The sequence below is a fragment of the Chlamydotis macqueenii genome, chromosome 1 (genome assembly GCF_036417535.1).
Source record: "Chlamydotis macqueenii isolate bChlMac1 chromosome 1, bChlMac1.mat, whole genome shotgun sequence".
Lineage (NCBI taxonomy): Eukaryota > Metazoa > Chordata > Aves > Otidiformes > Otididae > Chlamydotis > Chlamydotis macqueenii.
Genome location: NC_141556.1, coordinates 115,266,523 through 115,287,138, shown reverse-complemented (window position 1 = coordinate 115,287,138; position 20,616 = coordinate 115,266,523). Strand labels below are relative to the sequence as shown.

General features: G+C 42.6%; 1 protein-coding gene across 4 annotated transcripts in view; it reads left to right on the top strand.

The window, feature by feature from the left end:
* Positions 1–20,616, top strand: part of TIAM1 (TIAM Rac1 associated GEF 1) — a 152,972-nt gene that overhangs the window by 91,694 nt on the left and 40,662 nt on the right. For all 4 annotated transcript variants that reach the window (XM_086764485.1, XM_086764476.1, XM_086764469.1 and 1 more), the window contains 7 exons: positions 556–780; positions 2,250–2,435; positions 4,861–5,007; positions 6,955–7,029; positions 8,093–8,263; positions 14,124–14,228; positions 17,776–17,857. In XM_086764485.1, the coding sequence (XP_086620611.1) occupies positions 556–780; positions 2,250–2,435; positions 4,861–5,007; positions 6,955–7,029; positions 8,093–8,263; positions 14,124–14,228; positions 17,776–17,857 (991 nt within the window). The remainder of the gene's footprint in view (positions 1–555; positions 781–2,249; positions 2,436–4,860; positions 5,008–6,954; positions 7,030–8,092; positions 8,264–14,123; positions 14,229–17,775; positions 17,858–20,616) is intronic.

Below are 20,616 nucleotides of genomic sequence, written 5' to 3'. Positions count from 1 at the left end.
AAAATTACGATGAGCTTGCCTTTAATGATAACAGGGTTGTCTTCAGAGTGCTTTGGGAACTTCAGAAGTGGAAAGCTTGTTTGTCTATGGATCATAAAAAAGCTACTCGTAGATAAAATGGTCGTGTTTTATGCCATTAATTTATTACTAACTGTTGCATGCCAAAAAACCTCTCCATACTGTAAAGAGGACAGAGACCGCTGCTTTCCTTGCCTTAGGGAACTGGGAGTTTAGAAAACGTCATTAAATGCTGAGCTACAAATTATGGCAGCATGGCATTGAAGAAGGGAGGTAATTCCTGAGACCTTGTGGGAAACATTGTACAGCTGCAAAGCACAGATACAGGTGTAATTCTAAGCGCTGAATGCCTCGTGCTGAGTTAAAAATGGTCTGCTTAAGAGTGATGAGGTTTTTATTACTTCTCTCCTAAGTGGATTTAAGTCTTTGAATCTTAAGATCAAAGGGAAAGGAAACTCCTTGGAATTGCTTTTGTTAATCTCCAGTCAATTTTAAAGAGGATCCTGACTTCTTTCCCTTCTCTTTCCCTCTCTTCAGACCTCTAGCCAGACTGAACTGGAGAACTGGATCACTGCAATCCATTCAGCTTGTGCAACTGCGGTGGCAAGGCAGCATCACAAAGAGGACACTGTCAAGCTCCTGAAAACAGAAATTAAAAAGCTGGAGCAGAAGATTGATATGGATGAGAAGATGAAGAAAATGGGTGAAATGCAGCTGTCCTCAGTAACGGACTCCAAGAAGAAAAAGACCATACTGGATCAAGTAATCTTGCTTGCTTATGTGAAATAAGCCCTTAGCAAATATTTAAGGCCGCCTTCAGATTAGCGGTACCCCTATCTACTGCTTCTGTGCCATGTGTGTGCATGGGCAGAGCTCCCCAGAGCAGTTGGGACATGTGTTGGTAGGAGAGCTGTGCCAGCTGTCCTAGTTGCACCGTTTCTCCAAACAACGTCCACTAAAGTACAGCGTGGGTTATCTTCTCCTGGCCTCCACGAAAGGGATTTGGCTAGCTGCTCAGAAGCTGAGTGAGGGCTTTAGGGAAGTGAAGAGGCTACCAGGCCACGGCAGCAGGGTGCCTTAGGGAAGAGCTGGTCATAGACCAACAAAGGCTGCTGTTGCTGTTGTCTTAAGAATGCAGGAGGCTGGTTCTTGTGTTGGCGGATAGGATGAAGAAGCCATCCCTGGTTTCTGCTTGTTGCGGGGGCTTGCCTTAATCTCATGGCTGCAGCCTTGGCTGCCCCTCAGCACTGCTCCTTCTGACTTCAAGTGGACAACGTAGTTATGTTTGAGAAGCAGAGAGCCTAGAGCAGATGTCCCTCCCACTATCGCAGCAGCACCTTATTTTAGGATACTAACATATGGCTCTTGCTTCATTAGTTTGTAGCTCTTTTAGCATGACTGCCAAATGCGCCTGTAATGCAAATCATAGGGAGCGGCCCGGGCCCTAATGTGCTAAGCTAAAGAGATTTTGTACACCCTGGAAGCCCATGAGAAGGCGGGAGAGAGGGAGGAGATGCTCGCTTTTCTTGAAAGGGCTCCACTCAAAGGCTGTCAGTCACAGTGAGAGGGCAGGGCTCTCTCTCTCTCTTTATGTAACTGAGTTTTTCTAAATGCTTTGAAACTGTTTCCTATCAGCAATTTGAATTATTTAAAGAAGTCCTTACATAGGCTGATTATAGTTCTCTTTCGCTGATAAGATTAATTATCCCCAGTGTACTACAGTTTTTCAAGTATGGCGAGCTCCGTTGATGCTTACAGCAATGCTGCTGCTGCAGCTGCTGATTTGGGGCTCTCTGTATGTGGAATTTGGTGAGGTTTGGTCTTCTTGTTTCTCAGATGCCCTTGATGCATGAAAGAAGCCTGTTAAGGGACTGCTCAGAAGAGAATCCTGTAATACAAAGAAAACTAAAAATGGAATTTTAATCCTATTAATTAGCATTGTATCAAAGGAGTGTTTGTCCCAGGAGAAGACTTCTGCAATGAACATAAAAAAAAAAAGTTGTTTTCTATCTAATGAAAACTTTTTTATTATTTGTATCTTTTTTGGGATTGAGAGCGTAGGAGAGAGTGGGAAAGAAGGGGAATCAAATTTTCTTCAATGAGATCAGCATTCATGAAAGAGGGCTACTGCTGGGAACAGTAGAATTGTCTCAAGATATTTACCACTCTTTTCTTCCTCCTCTCCCCTTTTCTTCTTGTGCATCTCACTCCTCAATCGTTACTGTACACAGATCTTCGTTTGGGAACAAAATCTTGAACAGTTCCAGATGGACCTATTTCGGTACCGCTGTTACTTGGCTAGTCTCCAAGGAGGGGAGCTCCCAAACCCTAAAAGACTGCTTGCTTTTGCCAGCCGTCCAACGAAAGTTGCGATGGGCCGTCTTGGAATCTTTTCAGTCTCGTCGTTTCATGCACTGGTAAGTTTGAACAAAGGCCAGAGGTCATCTTTGCCAACTTGCAAATTGCTTTACATGTCCAATGCAGAGATCACGTTGACAAACAGTAGTCTGTACCTGGGGGGTGAGCCCTTACCTTACCGTGCAGAATATTCTGCTTCCTGAAAGAGATCTGTGGCCTGAGTATAGATTAAAAGGCAGATGCTTGCAAGCCATGGCCTTGTGGAAGAACCATGTTTCTCCTAAACATGTGATTTTGAATTTCCAGATCTGCACTATAAACATGCTTTCTATAAAAAGATCTTCCTGTTACAAGAGCAGGCTCATCTTTAATATCCATGTACATGGGCTTGATCCAAAAGTCCTGTAAAGTCAATGGGAGTCTTTCCGAGGCCCTCCGCATGTGTTGGCTTAGACCTTCTTGGGCATGGCTTGCTTTCTACCATATGGATGAAACTACTGACCAATTAGTCTAATATCCCGTCTCCAGTGATCAACACCTGGTGCTCCACAAGGGAGAGGAAATTTTCTTCTCTGCTACTTATGATGTGGCAAATAATGTTTAAAATGGTTGTTTAAATTTGAATAATATAACAATTTAGCTCTTAAAAATACAGGGAAATGTATTGCAATGTGGTGGGTTTTTAGTGAGTTTAAATCAAGTTCTATAGTTTCAACTTGGACTCCTAGAGCTTCACAGAAATAGCTGAGCTCCACTGCTGTCTTGTAGATGTCAGCTGTACCCTTCAATTGAATCCAGAGCTGTAATTCAGTCAGGGGCATTTTTATTCTTTTATACATGAAAAGATTAGCGTCATCATCCTGATAATTGGTGGTGGATTTATATTTTTTAAGTGGCGGGCTGTAATTTGCATTTGTGCTTGTTTTTTTTTGCATTTAGCAAAGCACTGAGTGTTAGCTGAAAAACAGTCTGCCTCTTCATGCTGGTGTCTCTTGAGAGCCAAGTGAAAAAAAACATGCTTTGAATATGTTGTGCTGGAAAAGACACGTGCTTTCTTCTCCTTTAAGCAAACTCTTGTGTCCTCCTTTGCCCTCAAAAGCATAGAGATGGTGCAGTGAGTCTCAGACTTGAGCTGGGTGCCACACGGCGATAGCGTGACATCCCTAGCTCTCCTGAAGAAGTTCTTCAGTATATTAGTTGGAGGATGTGCTAAGTCTCTCAGGTGTCTCTGCACAAATGTCCCAGGTACAGCTAAGAGCATCTTACAAGTCCAGGCTGTGGAAATGGAGATGCTTGCAGTAGTGTTTAATTTCACGTTTTCCTTGATTTCTCCACATTTCCCATTACTCCTACAGTGACGGTTCCCTGGCTACACAAGCCAGCCTTGTCTTTGTCCTGTCTTTATATGGGTTTTTCTATCTGCTACACCCAGACAACCAGTTTCTCAGCTCCGTAGCTGGAGGTGTCACTCAGAGATTCGGGTGTTCCTGCTAGAGTTGCCAAACGACAATCACATTTTGCTAGTTTTGGCTGTGGGAATCCAGTACAAAGGTGTTCCAGGAAGCGAATGGCCAAGTCGGCAGGGTGGGTCTGTCTGTCTGTCTGTCTAGCTTGTCCTTGCGCTGCCGTTCATACCTGCCACCTCCCACCACTCCCTTTTTTGCAGGAGAGGAGCTTGCTCTCCTGAGGCCACCTCCACATGGGAAATTGCTTAAACTTTGGCCTAAACACTTCACCTCTGAGTAATGTCACACTAATTTCTACCAGAGATTCCTCATTTGGAAATGCTCCCCATATACTTGATATCAGTAAAGGCAAATATTTTTTCGCTCCAGAGGGGTTGCCACAGGCCATTTTTCAAGTACCCAACCAGTTAACACTGCTCTAATCAAAAGGGTCATTACTTTTTTTTTTTCCTGTGTTTTGCTCAGTCCTTCAAATGTTGTTATCTTTAAGGAAGTGCAGGTTTTAAATACCTTGACCTATTTTCAAGCCTTCATCTGGCCTTGTAACAGTTGTGAGTCAGTTCCAGGATGCCCAGAGTGCTTCCACAGGAAAGAGGAAAGAGAAAGACCAGGCTTTTCAGAAGCAAAAGATAACTTTGGAAATCTCAGGTTTCCTGTGTCCAGCTTTAAAACCTTGTTAGAGAAAAAAAAAGAAAAAAAACCCAAACTCTTCACTGGTGCTGAGGCTTTGCTCTGTGGTGATTCAGCTGCTTCAAAGTATCTCGGATTAAATGCCAAAAAATGGGGAGTGGTACTGTCCATTTTGATTTTTGAAGTTTGATGTTGGAAGAAGTGAGTTAAATTGCAGTGAGAAGGAAGTAGCCTGACAGCATCACCCTTCTCCCTGTTGTGAGTAAACATTGTTGCCATAGTATTTGCCTTTTCTTTCAAAGCAGATTCCACTGTTTGTTAGATTATGTAAGCCATGATGTGGTGGGATGCTGCAACCTTTGATTTTAAAACCATGTGGCATTGACAGGTGGCAGCTCGCACGGGGGAGTCTGGCGTGAGGAGAAGGACGCAGGCCATGTCCAGATCTGCCAGTAAACGGAGAAGCAGGTTTTCTTCTCTTTGGGGGCTGGATACTACCTCGAAGAAAAAGCAAGGGAGGCCAAGCATTAATCAGGTAAGTGTGTGGAAGTTTGTGATATTGTTATTTTCAAGGCTTGTTTGTTAGCGTGCAGAATGCAGCTCATGCAAAGAGTCACTTGCATCAAGCACTTAACATCCAACCTTAACCTTGCCTGTTTAATCTTTCACGGCGTATAGTCATCACATTCCACATCCTCTTCAAAAATCAGTGACTATAATTACATATAAGTATACAGCAGCTCCTATCAAACAAGGTTTGGAGTTTGCACCTTCTTTAGCTGAATTAGTTGCATCGCTACTGTTGTTGCATTTCTCCTGTGTCTGCTTTTGCTGGTGGTGATTTCCCTAAACTCAAGAGTAACAAAGCAGCAATGTAAAACAGATACAACTTTGGAAGGAAAAAAAAAGTGCAGACTTGTTTGTTTCTTTAAATTAAACTTATGAGTTTGTAGAATGCTTTAAATGTAGCTGAGTTTGGGGAAAACTTCCTAAAGTAACCAAAAGCTTTGCATTTAGTAGGGACAGTCGCTGTTTTCCTTCAGATCTTTAAAAAAGCAAAAGCTGAAACATTTCCACCCAGTTACTGCTCAGATCTTTCTCTAGAAGATGTGTTTCTGTGTAATAGATAGGAAGGTGCTTCCCTGTTATTCTTTCCAAACATCCCTAATTATAGCTTTCAATTTTTGAGAGGCATACCTCATCTAATTGCAGGAAACGTAGGCTTTGCTTTTCTTTCTCTTCTTTCACTTTTTGAGGGAAGAAAGGCTTGGGACACATGTTGTTCTGTGCCCTGTGATTTCTTCTTCCTTCTGTTAAAGCAGCAGTGGGTGTTTGTTTTGTTTAGCAGAGAATGAATGCCTCAAAATTGTTTAGCTTGTTTTTACTGAGACATTAAAAGTTCCCCTAATATTTAGTGGTGAAAAAGCTCGTTTTGCTGGGAGGCAACACATGCCTCTGTGAGTGCATTCCCAATTCTCTGCGCTAGTGCTGTGACATCCCTGTGGCTTTGTACTTATTTTGCCCAAATCAAGAACAATCCCTTGTCTTGAGCTAGGATCCTGCCTGTGCTGTGTCTTCAGACCTGCTTTTTCTCCTGAACTCAGCCTTTTGTTTTTTCTTTCAGTGAGGATAAATGCATTCTTCACGCTTCCTCCCCCTACTTCCACCCCTACCCCCCTCAGTCCTCAATAAGCACAGGCATGAAAAGGGATTTTGTTCCAAGTTAAAGAAAAGTCATACTCCCATCCTGTATGGATCCTGCTTCATTTTAGGTACAGAACAGTTAACAGCCAAACCCAGAAACTTAATCATAAAACTGTGCTGATGTTGAGCTATAAAACTTAACTTTTCAGTTTTAATTATAAGCTTCTGCTGCTGTAATAACCCTGTTAGCCTGTCTCATGGAGTCCTGTTCTGATTTGTTGTGGATCCTGTAAATATTCCCATTCTGTCATTCCTCCTGCATGGAGTCCTGTTGATTTTGGCTTCTGGGTCGTGCTGGGTTACCAGTTCTTATTTCATTAGAGAAGGGTTACGCTGACTTGCAATACTTGAGGTTTTGCTAAGTACTTTTTGGAAGCTGGTTTATTACAAAACCAGCCAGAAGTGGAGCCCTTCTTCTGATTTCTCAGCCTTAGCAGAGGTGGAGAAGTGTTCATTTCCCCCACTTTACAGGCGGGGAAACTGAGCACAAAAGGAGGTAAAATTTGTGCAGTTCCACCAAGTAAGTCGGTGACAGACCACTAAGCAGAACTGGCCTCTAATCTTTCAGCATGGTGCCCCGTCACCAGCTTATCCTTCACCCTTCCTTCCCTTTTAACAAGCTGTTATTTTCCTTTTCTGTGTTTCGAGAGGAATTTTGTATTTTTCAGATTTATTTCCATGCTGGATGTTAGATACACTGTTCTTTCCTTAGCACGTGCAGCAGACAGCACGGGGGTCTGTTCATGTTTTAAAGCAGAGTCACTCTGTTGTTCCTCAGGTGTTTGGTGAAGGAGTAGATTCAGTAAAGAAATCTCTTGAAGGAATCTTTGACGATACAGTCCCGGATGGCAAGGTAAAACACCAGCTTTCTAGCTACTTCCTTCCCCCGGCTATTTGCAGCTCACCTAAATGCAGCGTTGACTCTGGGACGCGAGAGGGGACGTGGAGCCCCTGGGAGAGGAGAGGACCCTCTGCATGCTGTACCGGCTGGTAGCCACTCTGGGAGGGTTTGAGTTGGTTGCCCATGGTCAAAAGAGCTCGCTGTGTGTGCCATCCCAAGTGCAGCTGGAGGTGCCAGACCCAGAGGGGTGTTAGCACCACACGCCAGGGAAATGCCTGCCCAGAGGAGGACCTGGACGCCGCTGGTTCTGGAAAATGGCTCCTTGCAGCAGCCAAATGGGGTTTTCATAATTTAGGGTTGGCACAACTCTGAAATGCAGGGCTTTCTCTGTGTTGTTCTCATGCACTTCTGTGAGCTTCTGTGTTTGCAGCCACAATTCCAACTGCTTTCTCTTTTCCCAGAGAAAGTCAGCTATAAAACAGCGTTAAGACAGTGCTAAGAGGCACATTCTTCATGTAGTGAATACAGGTTTATCTGTGTGAGCCCACTTGCAGCAAATAGAGATTCTGCAGCTCCATCACTTCCTGGGCATTTATAGCTTGAACGGCAACTCGGATGTATACAGGACAGTAAATTCAAAATAAATGCTAAGATTTGCTATTTTGCTATTTCTAGGTATAGGAACTATAGCATCTACAACAGGGTTTTTTTTGGCCTTGGATTGGTTTACCCAGAAACATAGTGGATTTAAGTTTTAATTTTAAATCTCTTTTTATTACTGTTATTTTTTTTTGTTGCATTCTGAGCATTCCCAATAGCTATAGGGTGAAATCCCAGGAAAAGTGCATTGCGTCAATGTAGCTGTGTGGGTGGCATGGGAAGACACATTTTATACTGCTCAGGTATAACTGCAAAGTTTCCTGTCTGGACAAGCCTTCCATCTAGGCTCATGAATAAAATGTCTTCTCTATAAGAGGGCTTTTTGATACAGCATATAAAGTTCCTTACACTTATTATTGACGAAGAGGGAGATCGTATTTCGCTGGTACAGTCACAATGGATTTTGTCTGTTTAGAGGGAAAAAGAAGTGGCACTGAGCAGTGTCCATCAGCACAATCCCGACTGCGATATTTGGGTTCACGAGTATTTTACGCCGTCTTGGTTTTGCCTGCCGAACAACCAGCCTGCTCTGACAGTCATCCGTCCTGGGGACACCACACGAGACGTGCTGGAAATTATTTGCAAGGTAAAGGCTGCGAGCGTGCCCTGGAGCCGGTTGAAGCATCTACAACCCTGAGCCCTTTCAGTCGAACCTCATAGTGACTTTGTCATATGCCGGTGCTCAGAGTGCACTGTGTTGGGGGATCAGTTGTATGTCAGATGAAAAACATGAATTATACTGAAATTTTCATGGTAGAACCCACAACAAAAATTCCTACAGCTGGAGCTAAACTTGACATGGAGGTAGGAAGAAGGTGGCAGACTAGTTTTTGCCTTTTCTGCTCTGGCTGCTGTGCATGAGCCTCTGAAGTGCCTTCACACCCTGACTCTGCCTCTCCTGCCACCTCTCATGTACCCACCCACCCACTCCCCCTCCACTGGAGACCAAGCTGTGTGCAGGACCCTTCTCCTCTCCCCATCTGCCCCCCAGCATCCTTGCCCGAGGGCCGCTTCCTTTCACTGGATGCCCTACAGCATGGTAGTGCAGTTGCCATGTCCTTGCTGACCACCCTGGTTCCCCCACCTCTGCCAAGCCCTCCCGTGGCCCGTCACCCCCTCTGCCAGGCAAGCGGGGTGACCTCACCCTTTCTCAGATGCCAGGTCATTCTGTTTCCAGGTGCTGTTCCTCCTTCCTTCCCCCTGCTGCTTCCTCCCCTCCGGCTGGTGTAGGGGAGGAAGGCACGGAGAAAACAGCAGCACCAGGAGTAGGAGAAGGTGCCTGTGTTTGCTGTTTGCATGGTGGAGTCAGACTCACCTGTGTAGGTGGCAGGAGGGAAGAGGGAGGAAAGCTTCTGTCTGCATTTGGCGGGGGTGGAAGAAAAACCACCTGGATTTCTGTGCAAGGTGAATTTTCAGAGGCATGTGGCCATTAGGAAGAGTTACATCTCAGCAGAGAAGTTGAAAGCCTTGACAAATTAAATACAAGCTTTCAGTTCTGGCAGCTACATAATGTATGTTTTCTGCTAACCGGCTGACTGCAAGCTAGACCCAGCTCGCGTCACGTGCTGTTCGGAAAAGTGAGTCCTCCTTTGTACAACAACAACAGCAAAAGAAGAGAAAACATTTATTATTATTAAAAGCTTAACTTTGTCGACTTTCAGAACATGTTGCATGTGCTTCCAAAGAGAGGGGAAGGTGAGAGAAAGGCATTTGTTTGCAATAATTATACAGTGTGCTCGTCTCTCTGCCAGGTGCACTGTTAAAGAGTGCTGCAGCTTGTGAAAGCTCTTCATTGTGTTCAGGAAAAGATGACATTTTGAGAGAGAGACATAATAAGGAAGCTGGATGACACATTATTAGTAATGATTTATTTTTAGGATTTATATTTTCCTTTGAGTAAGAGTGATTAACTCAGCGGGCCAAATCCTTAGCTGGAGTAAACTGGTGTAGCTCCACCAGTTTCAGTAGGGGCCTGCTGAGAATCTGGTCTCTCCCTGTGTATTTGATTGGTGTGGGTGGTGGTGTATAAGGAGAAGGGGAGGTGGGTGAGTATTTGTTTTTTGAAAAGCTGTTATCTGTTTCTTTCCTTTCTGTAAGAGTTTTCAGTCTGGAAAACACTGATGGAGACCTTATTTTCTGTAGCATTTAATAATCAATCTCTTTCTTCTGTCTCTTGCATTCAGCTCATTTTTTCCCCTTTACTATCCGATCCACATCATTTCACATCAGTTTGCCATCTGCCATCTGAGAACCAGTCAAGTTCTGGTATAGTAAACATTTCAAGATCTACATTTCATATAAACCTCTTCATATTTGTAGATGTGGTTAAATCTCTCTGTGCTATTAAACTGAGCTTGATTATTCTGTCGGAAAACATCAAGTGCTCTCGAGTCGTTGTAAAAAGTGTGTTCTTATACTAACATTGCTGCTAGTTGTTATACAGTGAGTTAGGTTTTGGAGGCTGCTTTGTGACACTTTTATGATTCAAGATCGGTGGGAGGAGAGTATAAAGCATGTTTTAAAGTGGTTTCTTGAAGATTTCTCCTAAGATTTAACTAATAACATCACTTGGAAGGCAGGAAAAGTCAACATATATGCATTAAATTGTTTCCTATGGATAATAGTAATCAGTGTGAATGTCTGTATATGTATTACTAACATTTGCATAATAGTATGTCTTAAAAGTGAGTAGAAACACACACATTGTATATGGATTTAGACAGAGCCAGTGTGGAGAGAATAATACTAAAAATCAAGCATAGAAGACTATAAGGCATTTAGTCTTTTGACTGAACTGGATAAAGAGCAAGAAGCTAAAAAGGTTCTGCTTTCTCATGATTTGCATTTTTCAAATAGACCTGCATGGGGGGCAAGAAGCAGATTTCCCCTAGGTCTCTGGGTCTGTGTTCAAAGTCTCTGAGAAGTTAAGCCTGATGCTCTGGGCTTGCTTTGATTTTGAGCTGGTGTTTTCCTACTGAAAAAGCTTGGGCCACACAAGTGTGAAGCTGGAGTAATTCAGTGGGATGGCTAGTGTCTTTCCATGAGGCTGTAATTTCAGCTCTAATGAAGGTCTTCCCCACCAAACTGAAAGAATGCGCTTGTCCTTTGCTTTAACTAGAAGCAAGCCAAAATGGATGAATAGTTTGGGTTGTGTGCTAACCCACTACACGACACAGCCTGTTGAATTCGATCACACCCCAGGCTGTAAATTCTTCTTCAAGAGCACGTTGATGAAGCTGTCAGGTTGTGCTTTAAATTGGGTTAGCTGCTTAATTTAGTCCAGACATAGCCAGAGTTATTAGGAGAGAAATAAATAAACCAAGAAGCTTATTTGGACTGCTAAAAGGTATTTTGGGTGGTCTTGAAAGGATATTAATATTGTTAAAGCTGCCCTGTTTCTGCTCCCACGTTCCTGCATATGGATGCAGCTAGAGCAGCAACAAAAAAAAGTGGGTTAATGGTATGGCTTTTAGGGCAGACTGGCCATCTCCACTTTAAGAGGACCTTTTCCTTTCACTTCAGTAGAAAATCGTGCCCCTATTTGGAACAGTTTAACTAATGTACAATTTTGAGGTAGACAAAGCCTTGCTGCAGCTGTACAAATGTTAAGGAACTAAATGGTGTGGCTCCTGTGCTGCACTGTGACAGCTTTAATGGTGACGGCTCTCATTGCCTGACTTGGATGGGGTTGCAATGTCATGGATGAACGGCATCCGCCCTGGCTGATGGTTTTTCTTGGGAGAAATGAGTGGCTCAAAATACATGTGAGTTTTACCCACTGACCTCTTCAGATGATGCCATGCTCTGCCATAGTTCAGGGCTTCAGTGCAGCATTGGTCATCTTGCATTTGGCTCCCTCCTGCTCTCTAAAATGGCCAGCACACATAATTTTCTCGTAAGCAAAGACAGGTGTGAAAATGGAGGCGTCCATGGTCACCTCCGTGCCTGATGCAGTGCTCGTATCAAAGCAGGCAGAAGCCCTGTCATTGTCCGCCGGGACCGTAGATCAAGCCGCTGCCTGTGGGGAAGGTTGCTCTTTTGTGATTCTATCAGGACGCAGGCTGCAGAGCTGGTTGCAGGCAGGTGTGAGCACACCCTGCCCCTACCTCAGGGTGGCTGCTGGCTCTGAACTGGTGGTGGTGGGTGCCCCCAGCCCTGTGGGGAGCCTGGGGCGGCTGAGCATGGGCTCCCTGCCCTGCCAGTGCAGCTAAGGCAGCTCCTGGACTGCACCCAGCGGCTCAAGGCCCCAGACTGGATAAACTCATGTCCCTCTGCGGCAGGCTGTGATTTCTGCTGGCCTGGGGCAGGCTGGAAAGCGTCCCTTTGGGTCTCCTTTGCAAGGGGAGGGTGTACAGAGCCGCTGTTGGAAGCAACATGAATGCCTGGCTGTGGACGGAGGCTCTCTCCCAACCCTGGGCTTTTGTTGGTGACATGTAACTTGTCAACATAAGTCTGGCTGACCGGCATTTGTGCGGTGGCTGTGCGTGACGCTGCATGAAATGCAGGATGTGTACGAGAGCTTCGGCTCAGGAGACCCGGGGAAGGCAACACTGTGGTGACAGAAGGAAGCTGCCGAGTTGCCTGGCTCTCTTTTCTGCTAATATGGTTTTTACATGTAGATTTTTTTTTTTCCCCGCTGTCTTTGCTGTAAATGGCTCAAGCATTTCAGGGACTTTCAGAAAAACTTATCATGGATTTCTCCCTCTGGACGTGGGGCGTGCAGTCTGTGGGTTTATGTCTTCTCTGTATGATTGTGTTTAATTAGCGTGCAAGGCGTTCTTCAGTTTGTGCCTAGGGATAGTAAATTAATCTGGCCAGAAACTAATCTAGGACTCCAATGTATAATTTCTGAACAATTAAAACCAGTTCTGCTTCCCTTTAATTTCTGGGCTGTTTGTGTATGTGTGCATGTAAGAGAAAACTAGTGAAAACAGTCAGGAAACAATGAGCAAAGTGTGCAAAATGTTTATCAAAAAAGAAAAAAGAGGGGACAGGGTAAGGATCTCCTATATTAATCTCTTTTTATTTTGGCCTTTGATAGATTTCAAATTCCTTATTTAATTAACTAGGTATTTGTACGGATTACGGAGGTTATGCCGTTTCAGGTACTCAATTTCTTATGAGGATAATTTGGTCTTTGAGTTGGACATATTTGAGTGCAGCGCTACGTAGAGGGCAGCAATAGATCTGTCTTTTTTTTTTTTTTCTCTTCTTCTTGGTAGCTCTTTTTTATTCATGGAATAACCCCGACTTTCAAAAACGTTCACTGTTCTCTGAGTATTTGCTGAAGGGTTTGCTAGGTCAGTGTGTGATCTTTTCCACAGGTCACTCGGTGTACGTTACTCATCATCTGTGCTGTGTGATCAGTCAGCTGAGTCCCGGTGTATCATCGTCTTGGCTTGAACTGGATAAGCGAGCCTTTAAAAAACATAATACCTAGGCAGCAATGACATTCTTGCATGAATTTTCAGATGAGCCATTGTTTTTAGTACAACCTAGGAAAATTTGGTAATTTACTTGTATAAAATGGAAAGGCCAATGGATAAAAGCATATAATAATGGGATTTCAAAAGTGACAGCGAGGAGAAATTGCCTCCTGTATTTGTGAATCACTTTAGGATTTTTTTATTAGCTTTAATCAACAGTTAACAAACTTTGAAAGTAACTTCTGAATGACATCCTTTGTGTTTATCATCATTCTAATATGTTTTGATTACACACTGCATTAACCTCTGCTTAAATCAAGCTTATTAATCATACTGAGAAAAGGTCGTTAGCATCTCCCAGACCAAATGCCATATCCTCAGCTAATTATAACTAATTCATTGAAATGGTGTGACCTGTTTCCACTGGGATGTAATTCAGTATGCAGTTCTTGGCTTCTTTTAGCTTTCTAAAGCCAGCCTATCTTGAGCTGTTTTGAATTTAGGGGACGTACAGACTTCTTATTTGTATAACCTTGCTTGAAACGTACCACATCATACTAACACTAAATTATGAAGATGCTAAAAACACCAAAACAAACAGAAAAAAAAGCTTTCCTATTACATTTTTCTCTGTTAGCAGAATGTTCATTTTCCTTCTTGTGATTTTAAATGCCCTTTGTATACAAAGGTATGCTCTGAGTCTTCTACTGTAATAGAGTTTGTTTATTTCTGCAATAGCATGGGATGGAGCAGAATTGCCAGATGAGCAGAACTGAAGAGGCTGCCTAGAGTTCTAGCACTGCCTTTGACATCCTGGTCAGTGGTTAGATGAACATTTATTCTGGGGAAGTGGAGAAGGTTCAGGTTCTTGTTCAGGTTAGGAGATCATGGGCCTCTAGTGAAAGATGGTGCTGGGGCATCCCCATCTTTTCCTCCCTGTGAGTGTCAGGCCATCTTCTAAGTATAGTTGATGTGAGCCGCTGCTTTTCTCTTCTAAAGCCTCTTCTCCGTTTCTTGCAGACACACCAGCTGGATCACTCTGCTCACTACCTGCGTCTTAAATTCCTGATTGAAAACCAGATTCAATTTTATGTACCAAAGCCAGAAGAGGATATCTATGAACTGGTAATGCTACCTACTAAGCAAAATTAAATGACACTTGGTAGGACACTATTAATTAGTGTTTATCTGACATTTGTAATATGCAGAATTATGTTTCTAAACTTGCAATTACTGTGCTTTGCAGACCATAGCAAATTGGCCTACAGTTAAGTAATCTCTCCAAACATTTCATCTTGAGGAGAGAGTTGGTGTTTATTTTAGGTTTGTGCATGCATGTGTCTGTGTGGAAGAGGGCGAGAAGCAACAGCCACAGGTAACGTGTGAAAGTCATTGTAACATACATTTAAGCTTAACTTCTCTCAATATTGCCTTTTCCTGTTGTACATATTGTCCTCGGTGGTTTTAAAGACATAGTGTTAAGACCTGAGTATTTCTTGTTTGGATCACTTTGCTTGATGTTTAAAGAGGGGGGAAATACACAAGTAGTTGGTGGGGTTTTTTTGCTGTTTGGTTAGTTTGTTGTTGGGTTTTTTCCTCCTAGATGGGAAGGTCACCGTTGAGGTTAAAAAGCTCTGTAGTTATGTGTGAGAATATACTCTCCTAATTGCTTTAGTTGGATGTTTTCATATCATTCATCTCAAAAGCAGACTTCAAAGGAATTTTGAAAAGAAAGATTAAAAAAAAAGACCAAACAGAATTAGTGTCATGCTTTAACTCTATGATTTTACACATGCATACTGTAAAGCTTTTTAAAGCCCTCTACATTGGTGGCTGTTTTATTTATAAAAAGTAAAACTTTACCAGTTATGGATGCTTTTGTTAATTTAGTAAAGAATTTCTGGGGTTTGCCATTAGCACTGTCAACAACAACAACAACAACAACAACAAAAGAGTGAGAAAGTGTTAGTGAAGTACTAAGACTGGGAAGTGAAATATAGTTGGGAAAAATTAAAACTCAGAGGAGACAGATTTTAACTTTCATTGCCTGGCAGGACTTGCGTGACTTGTCTTGTGTTAGGAGAACGTAGGATTGACATAGTCATCAGTTATTGTTTATTCTGAAAAACTGAAATTAAACCAAAACTCTATGGTCAATGGGACTGTGTACATGTCGAAAGACTGTAATATAGATAGGTGCTGCAGGGTTATATCTAATGAAGTAACATTAAAACAATACACATTTTTATGTTTGCTTGTGTGTGTATGCTTGTTTCATTAGAAAATTCGAGTTACTTTATTTAAGTGTTTAATTAAATTATTCTGGTGCAGTGTGATAAAAGTAATGCCTCTATTTTTGTAGTCTCCTGAGTAGCTGTGTATAATATTGTCTAATGTGGATGTCACCTTACTAGAGGTATCTTCCATCTACTAAAATGCTTTTACATACATATGTTGCTACAGAAAAGGTAAACATAGTTTGTTAGGATGATATTCCCTTTTCTTGCAGAAGGTATCAAGTGTATTTAAATAAGAAATTGAGATGAAATATCCATATTCCGTTCTTCTCCAAAGCATTAATGGTGATGCTTTGTGCTCTGATACAGTCTTTCAAAAATTTATGAGCTCAGTTTATTAAGTGTAAAAAATGTTACTAAGGGTTCAGGGGAAAGCATTTAGCATTAGGTGCTGTACCAGGCAGTAATACTTTTAAGCACCTTTTATTGTAAACAAAGCATTGGAGTGTTTTGGCTGAAACTTGATGTGCCAGACTTTCTACTTTGGGTAAGATGACACTTTTAGATGGAAGCAGGAGACCAGAGACCTCCCCAAAAATCTTGTAGGTAGGATGAGGCTGAGGTGAAGGCATTGGGGCTGCTGGAAAAGATACCCCTGGGAAAGGGTGCTGGGACAAGTCCAGAAGTGGTAAAGGGAAAAAGGGCAAGGAAGATAAAATCTTGAGGAAGAACAATGATGACAATAGCAATAATAATAACAATTATAACATCCCAAAGCTGCTATAAGAAACACTGTGAGGGACTGGAGCAGTTCAAAGGGGCAATGCTGCTGCTGTCAGGAAGAAATCCTCTCCCTGAGCACTCCCCGGTGCCTAGCAAACCCCCTGGGATGCTCCTGGTATTGCTATCAAACCTCTCCATTTAGATGACTGCAGGGATCAGACTCAAGTTTTGTTCTGAAAATACTGCAATTTTCACTTTTTTTCTTCTTTTTTTAAAACCCTTGCTGAAATCTAGCTGAGATTTTTGTAAATGTCATTTAACTCTTTTTTAGGTTCTGAGTAATATGTTCCTATATTTGAAAACTGCATTTAAAAATATTGCTAGCATGGCATCCTTATTTAGTTTTACATTTTATTTTACTATATACAACCATTTAAATGGGTATGTAACTGTTCTGTAAAACCTAATATTTACAATTAAACAGATGTGTAAGTGCTGAAATAAGCAGGAGATAAAATGATATTTTCGTTAAAGAAACCCTTTACTAATGATTTACGTTTATTTTTTAATGAAGTTGTTTAAGTGCTTCAGTCCAAACACTGATGGCACTTAGTTTCAAAATGTTAATTATTGTGAATTGCTTTTTTACATACTCATACCAGTATGTAAACAAAATTAATATTTACCTGTGGGCTCTCATTCACTTGTAAGTATGATTTTTTCCAAAGACAAAAGGATGGTTTGTTACTTAAGTGCTAGCCTGTGCTATGGAAAAAACAGCTTCAAACCTGTGCTGAGCCAGAGATTTCCATATGTTCAGGCTATCTTACAAGGAGTAAGTCAGGGCTGACTCCCAAAGATAGCAACTCAGGGCCTCTAAATAGCAGACTGTGTCTGGGAAAGTGGGATTTCCCTGCCTCGAGTTGGGTGACAGACCCCTATACAAGCTCCTTTGTTTGGAGCTCGGGGTAGGACCCGGGTACAATAGCATGCCACACGAGACAGGAGAACGTAAGTGATTTAAAAGCGCAAAATGTGTGAGCTGTGGTGGAGGGATGCAGCCCTGCTGAGGTGTTGCTTGGCTCCTGAAAGGCAGAGTGAATTGCACCCGCCTGCGTAGGCTTCTGGGTTATTACCTAGGTGTGAATTTGCGCTGGTCTCCCAGGAAGGATGTTAATGACCATTTCGAAGACTTGGAGGCTTTTCTCAGTACAAATAAACATAAATGTGTTAAAGGTGAAATGTCATGCTAAGAAAGAGCTGCATGTCGGATCTGATAGTCTTCTAACAGTTAAGAAATGTATTTGTGAAACAAAATCCCTCCTTGTGATTTAAATACTATCAAATAATTTAATTCCTGCAATATCTTAATCAAAATAACGTAAAAATGTTGAATGATGACTACCCATAAAATATGAAAACAGTAATGGAAGCTCTATTTCTTGTGCACTCAAAATGGTATTGACCGAGTGAAATAGATGTATCCCTGCTTTTATGTTGGCAGTATTAAAACACTGCTTCCTCCTCTTTAACTGTGTTCTAACAGTAAAGCATAGTGACACTATGAATGCATCTCACACGTGGAGAAAAACTGTTTGATAAATAATGACTATTTCTTCTGACTATAATTAAAAAAAAAATCTGTTCAAAATGATTACAATTGATATGTCCTCCCACGGTAACATATTTTTGTGGTTTTTTTTTCTATTCAGCTGTACAAAGAAATAGAAATCTGTCAGAAAATTACACAGCACATTCAAATAGAGAAGTCTGATGCATCCTCTGATATTTACGGTGAGTTTCTCCTTGATTTGTTTTCACTTTTCTACCAAATCAATTCTGATGTGAGCAGGTTCTTGCTTGATATTCATTGATATACCTGTAAGGCCTGTTGAACACAATAAGAAAAGCACATCTGATTCCTGTGCCATCCACAGAAAGCTCACTCCCCCGCCCTAAAGCAGGATGGTTTTATTTGTACTGCACTGGTGCTCAAGCTGTAGGATGTGCAGCTCTTTGATGAGAACTATGGTGGCAGAAACGACAAATGTTTTCTTGTTCTTGTAGTTTCTTAAAACACCACCTATGAAGGTTGTGCAACTGAGCGCTGGTGGAAAACAGCATCCTTTGTCAGTTGTCACATCTTGCATGAATGCCTGCATCGTGGCGTTCACAGGGGCCCTGCAGTAAGGCTTGGGAGAGGGCTGCTGCTGTGGCTTGACGCTGCTAGCAGATTAGCAGGCTCTCCCTCTCTTCACCCCTTCCACCAAGCGCGATGGCGGGGATGCTGCCAGGAGCATCGCTGTGGGTACAAGGCATCTCAAGGTCTGCAGCCAGGAAGCTGTTTCAGGAGAGGCTACTTGGCCTCTTGCCCTGCCTGCTGTGGGCACACAAGGTGCATCCCTGTCTTGCACTGCCATTCCTGAGGAGTGCATGCCTGGCCCTCAAGGATGCCCTCCGTACTCCCAGAGACAGAATGTGACACGTAATACAGGTCTGTGCGTAAAATATAAAACAGGGGAAGTCCTCACTGCGTAATCTCAGCAAAATCCTCAGTCTTTACAAGGAGGTGGTCTTATTTCTTAGCTTTTAAGTATTTCAAGTTACAAACCTCCAGCCTGGTGAGTTTGCCCTTTGTTCTGGCTATTACAGTTCTGCAGTGTATTTTAAAGTTATTTGTGCAATCTACCCTGTGGGAAGCCAATCTACATCTTTTTACTGTTTATCTAAATATTCTGGTTTAATGACTAGAATAATTCTGAATCCCCAAACTGCTTACTATACAGCTGCAGGCCATTTGAATATTGAACTCTGCTACAAAGCAGTGGTACTGACTGCAATTTGAATATTGAAGGCCTAAGAGAGTAGTATTAACCAGCACAGCGATGGCCCTAGGTTCAATAATTATACTGTGCCTGAAAGCACTGCAAGAGTTGGGGGTATTGTGGCATTTCCTGTTTATTTCTTTTTCTTCTCTGTTTTTAAGTGATAGATGGGAAAGACCGTGAAATGCGCTGTCATTTCCTGTGAAATGAGATAAGCTGTGTGACCCATGGGATGTATCTGTTCAGTGGCTCCAGCCCTGCAGGGAGTGAATGCTAAATGCACCCCAAAAAAGCTGACTTTGCTCTCATTGAAAGAAAATGACAAAACTTACTTTGACTCTAAATGGCAGCAGAATTCCTGTAGTCTGTATGTGTCTCATAGAAGCAGTACTATGTGTTCATATAGTGGCAAGCGTGTGCTGAAATACCTGCGTGTGGGGGAGCAGAGGTGAAGTCTCAGTGCTGGGGAGGGCTAGAGATCCTTTCCCGTCTTGTGTGTTTGGTACGCTTCAGTTTTTAGTTCTTTTAGTATCTGTACAGAACTAACGTTGCCAATGCATGCTTTTACAATCCTGAGAGAAGGCTACAGCACATCCACAAGCTACGGCAACATGAAGATCAGAGCTTTAAAATTTTGGCATAGGATCTTTTTAACAGGGTTGCTTAAGGGTTCTTACTACTCATTTTGTTTTGAGAAAAACCTAAATTGATAATGTGACTGCACAGTCTTCAAGCATCTGAGCACCTGTGTAAGTCGTTGTGTGAGTGGGACTGCCTTTGAGATTGATTTTCAGTCGACTGGGCAGCGCTGGAGGCTCAGCCCCTCACAGGTACTTCACATGCTGGGAACAGTGTCAGAAGCCAGTACCAAAACTGAACATCTAGAGTGCTAAGGAACTTTTTATTCTGATGATTGCTTGTTTTTGCTGTGCAGCTTTGTTCAAGCCTCATACTTCTTTCCCATTTCAAAAACATATGTCCATATTCCCTGTGCCTTGATTCCTCCAGAAGAACTGGAAAAGTCTTCATTTTGAAAATGGATGAGATTATGAAAATCATTAGTGACATTACCTGTTGCTAGTATTCCAGCTATAGCAATAATAATACTTGTAAATCACCTTGAATTTTCAAGATACTTCACAAGCAGCTATTCATTAATCCTGACAATGTAGACTTAGTGCTGTTATCTCCATTTAACAGACATAGTATCAAAGACAGGGAGGTGAAACACTTTCACTAAGGGCCAGTTCAGCTCACTAGCCTGGCAGAAAGGTAAGATAATAAAATAAGTTAATAGCTGCCTGCTGGCTTTGCAAGCTGTTTTGGGCCAGCTAAGAGATCCTGGTGCTGGGGAGGGGGCAGAGCTTGCGCCTTCAGGCATTAGCGGGCCTTTGGAGCAGCTTCACCGTCGTGCCTGAGCACACCATGAGTTCAAGTGACGTAAAGAATACAGAGCAGAGCATTTCAGGGAAAGCTCACCTGGGAACATTTCCTAGTGTTTCTACTCCCACCAGCGTGCCTGTGGTAAGTGTCTGGCCAGTGTTTCGGACCTTGCCAGCGTTAGATCTGTCAATGTGATGCTGTTACCGATGCCTGGGTACATATGTTCTTGCCTTTTCCACTGGTACCAGCCTCTTTGCAAAGGTTGTGTGGGCAGGAATCGGGGTGCACCAGCAGTAAGAACCTATTGCTTCCTGCTCCTGTATGTACTGGGAACGTACTGGCATT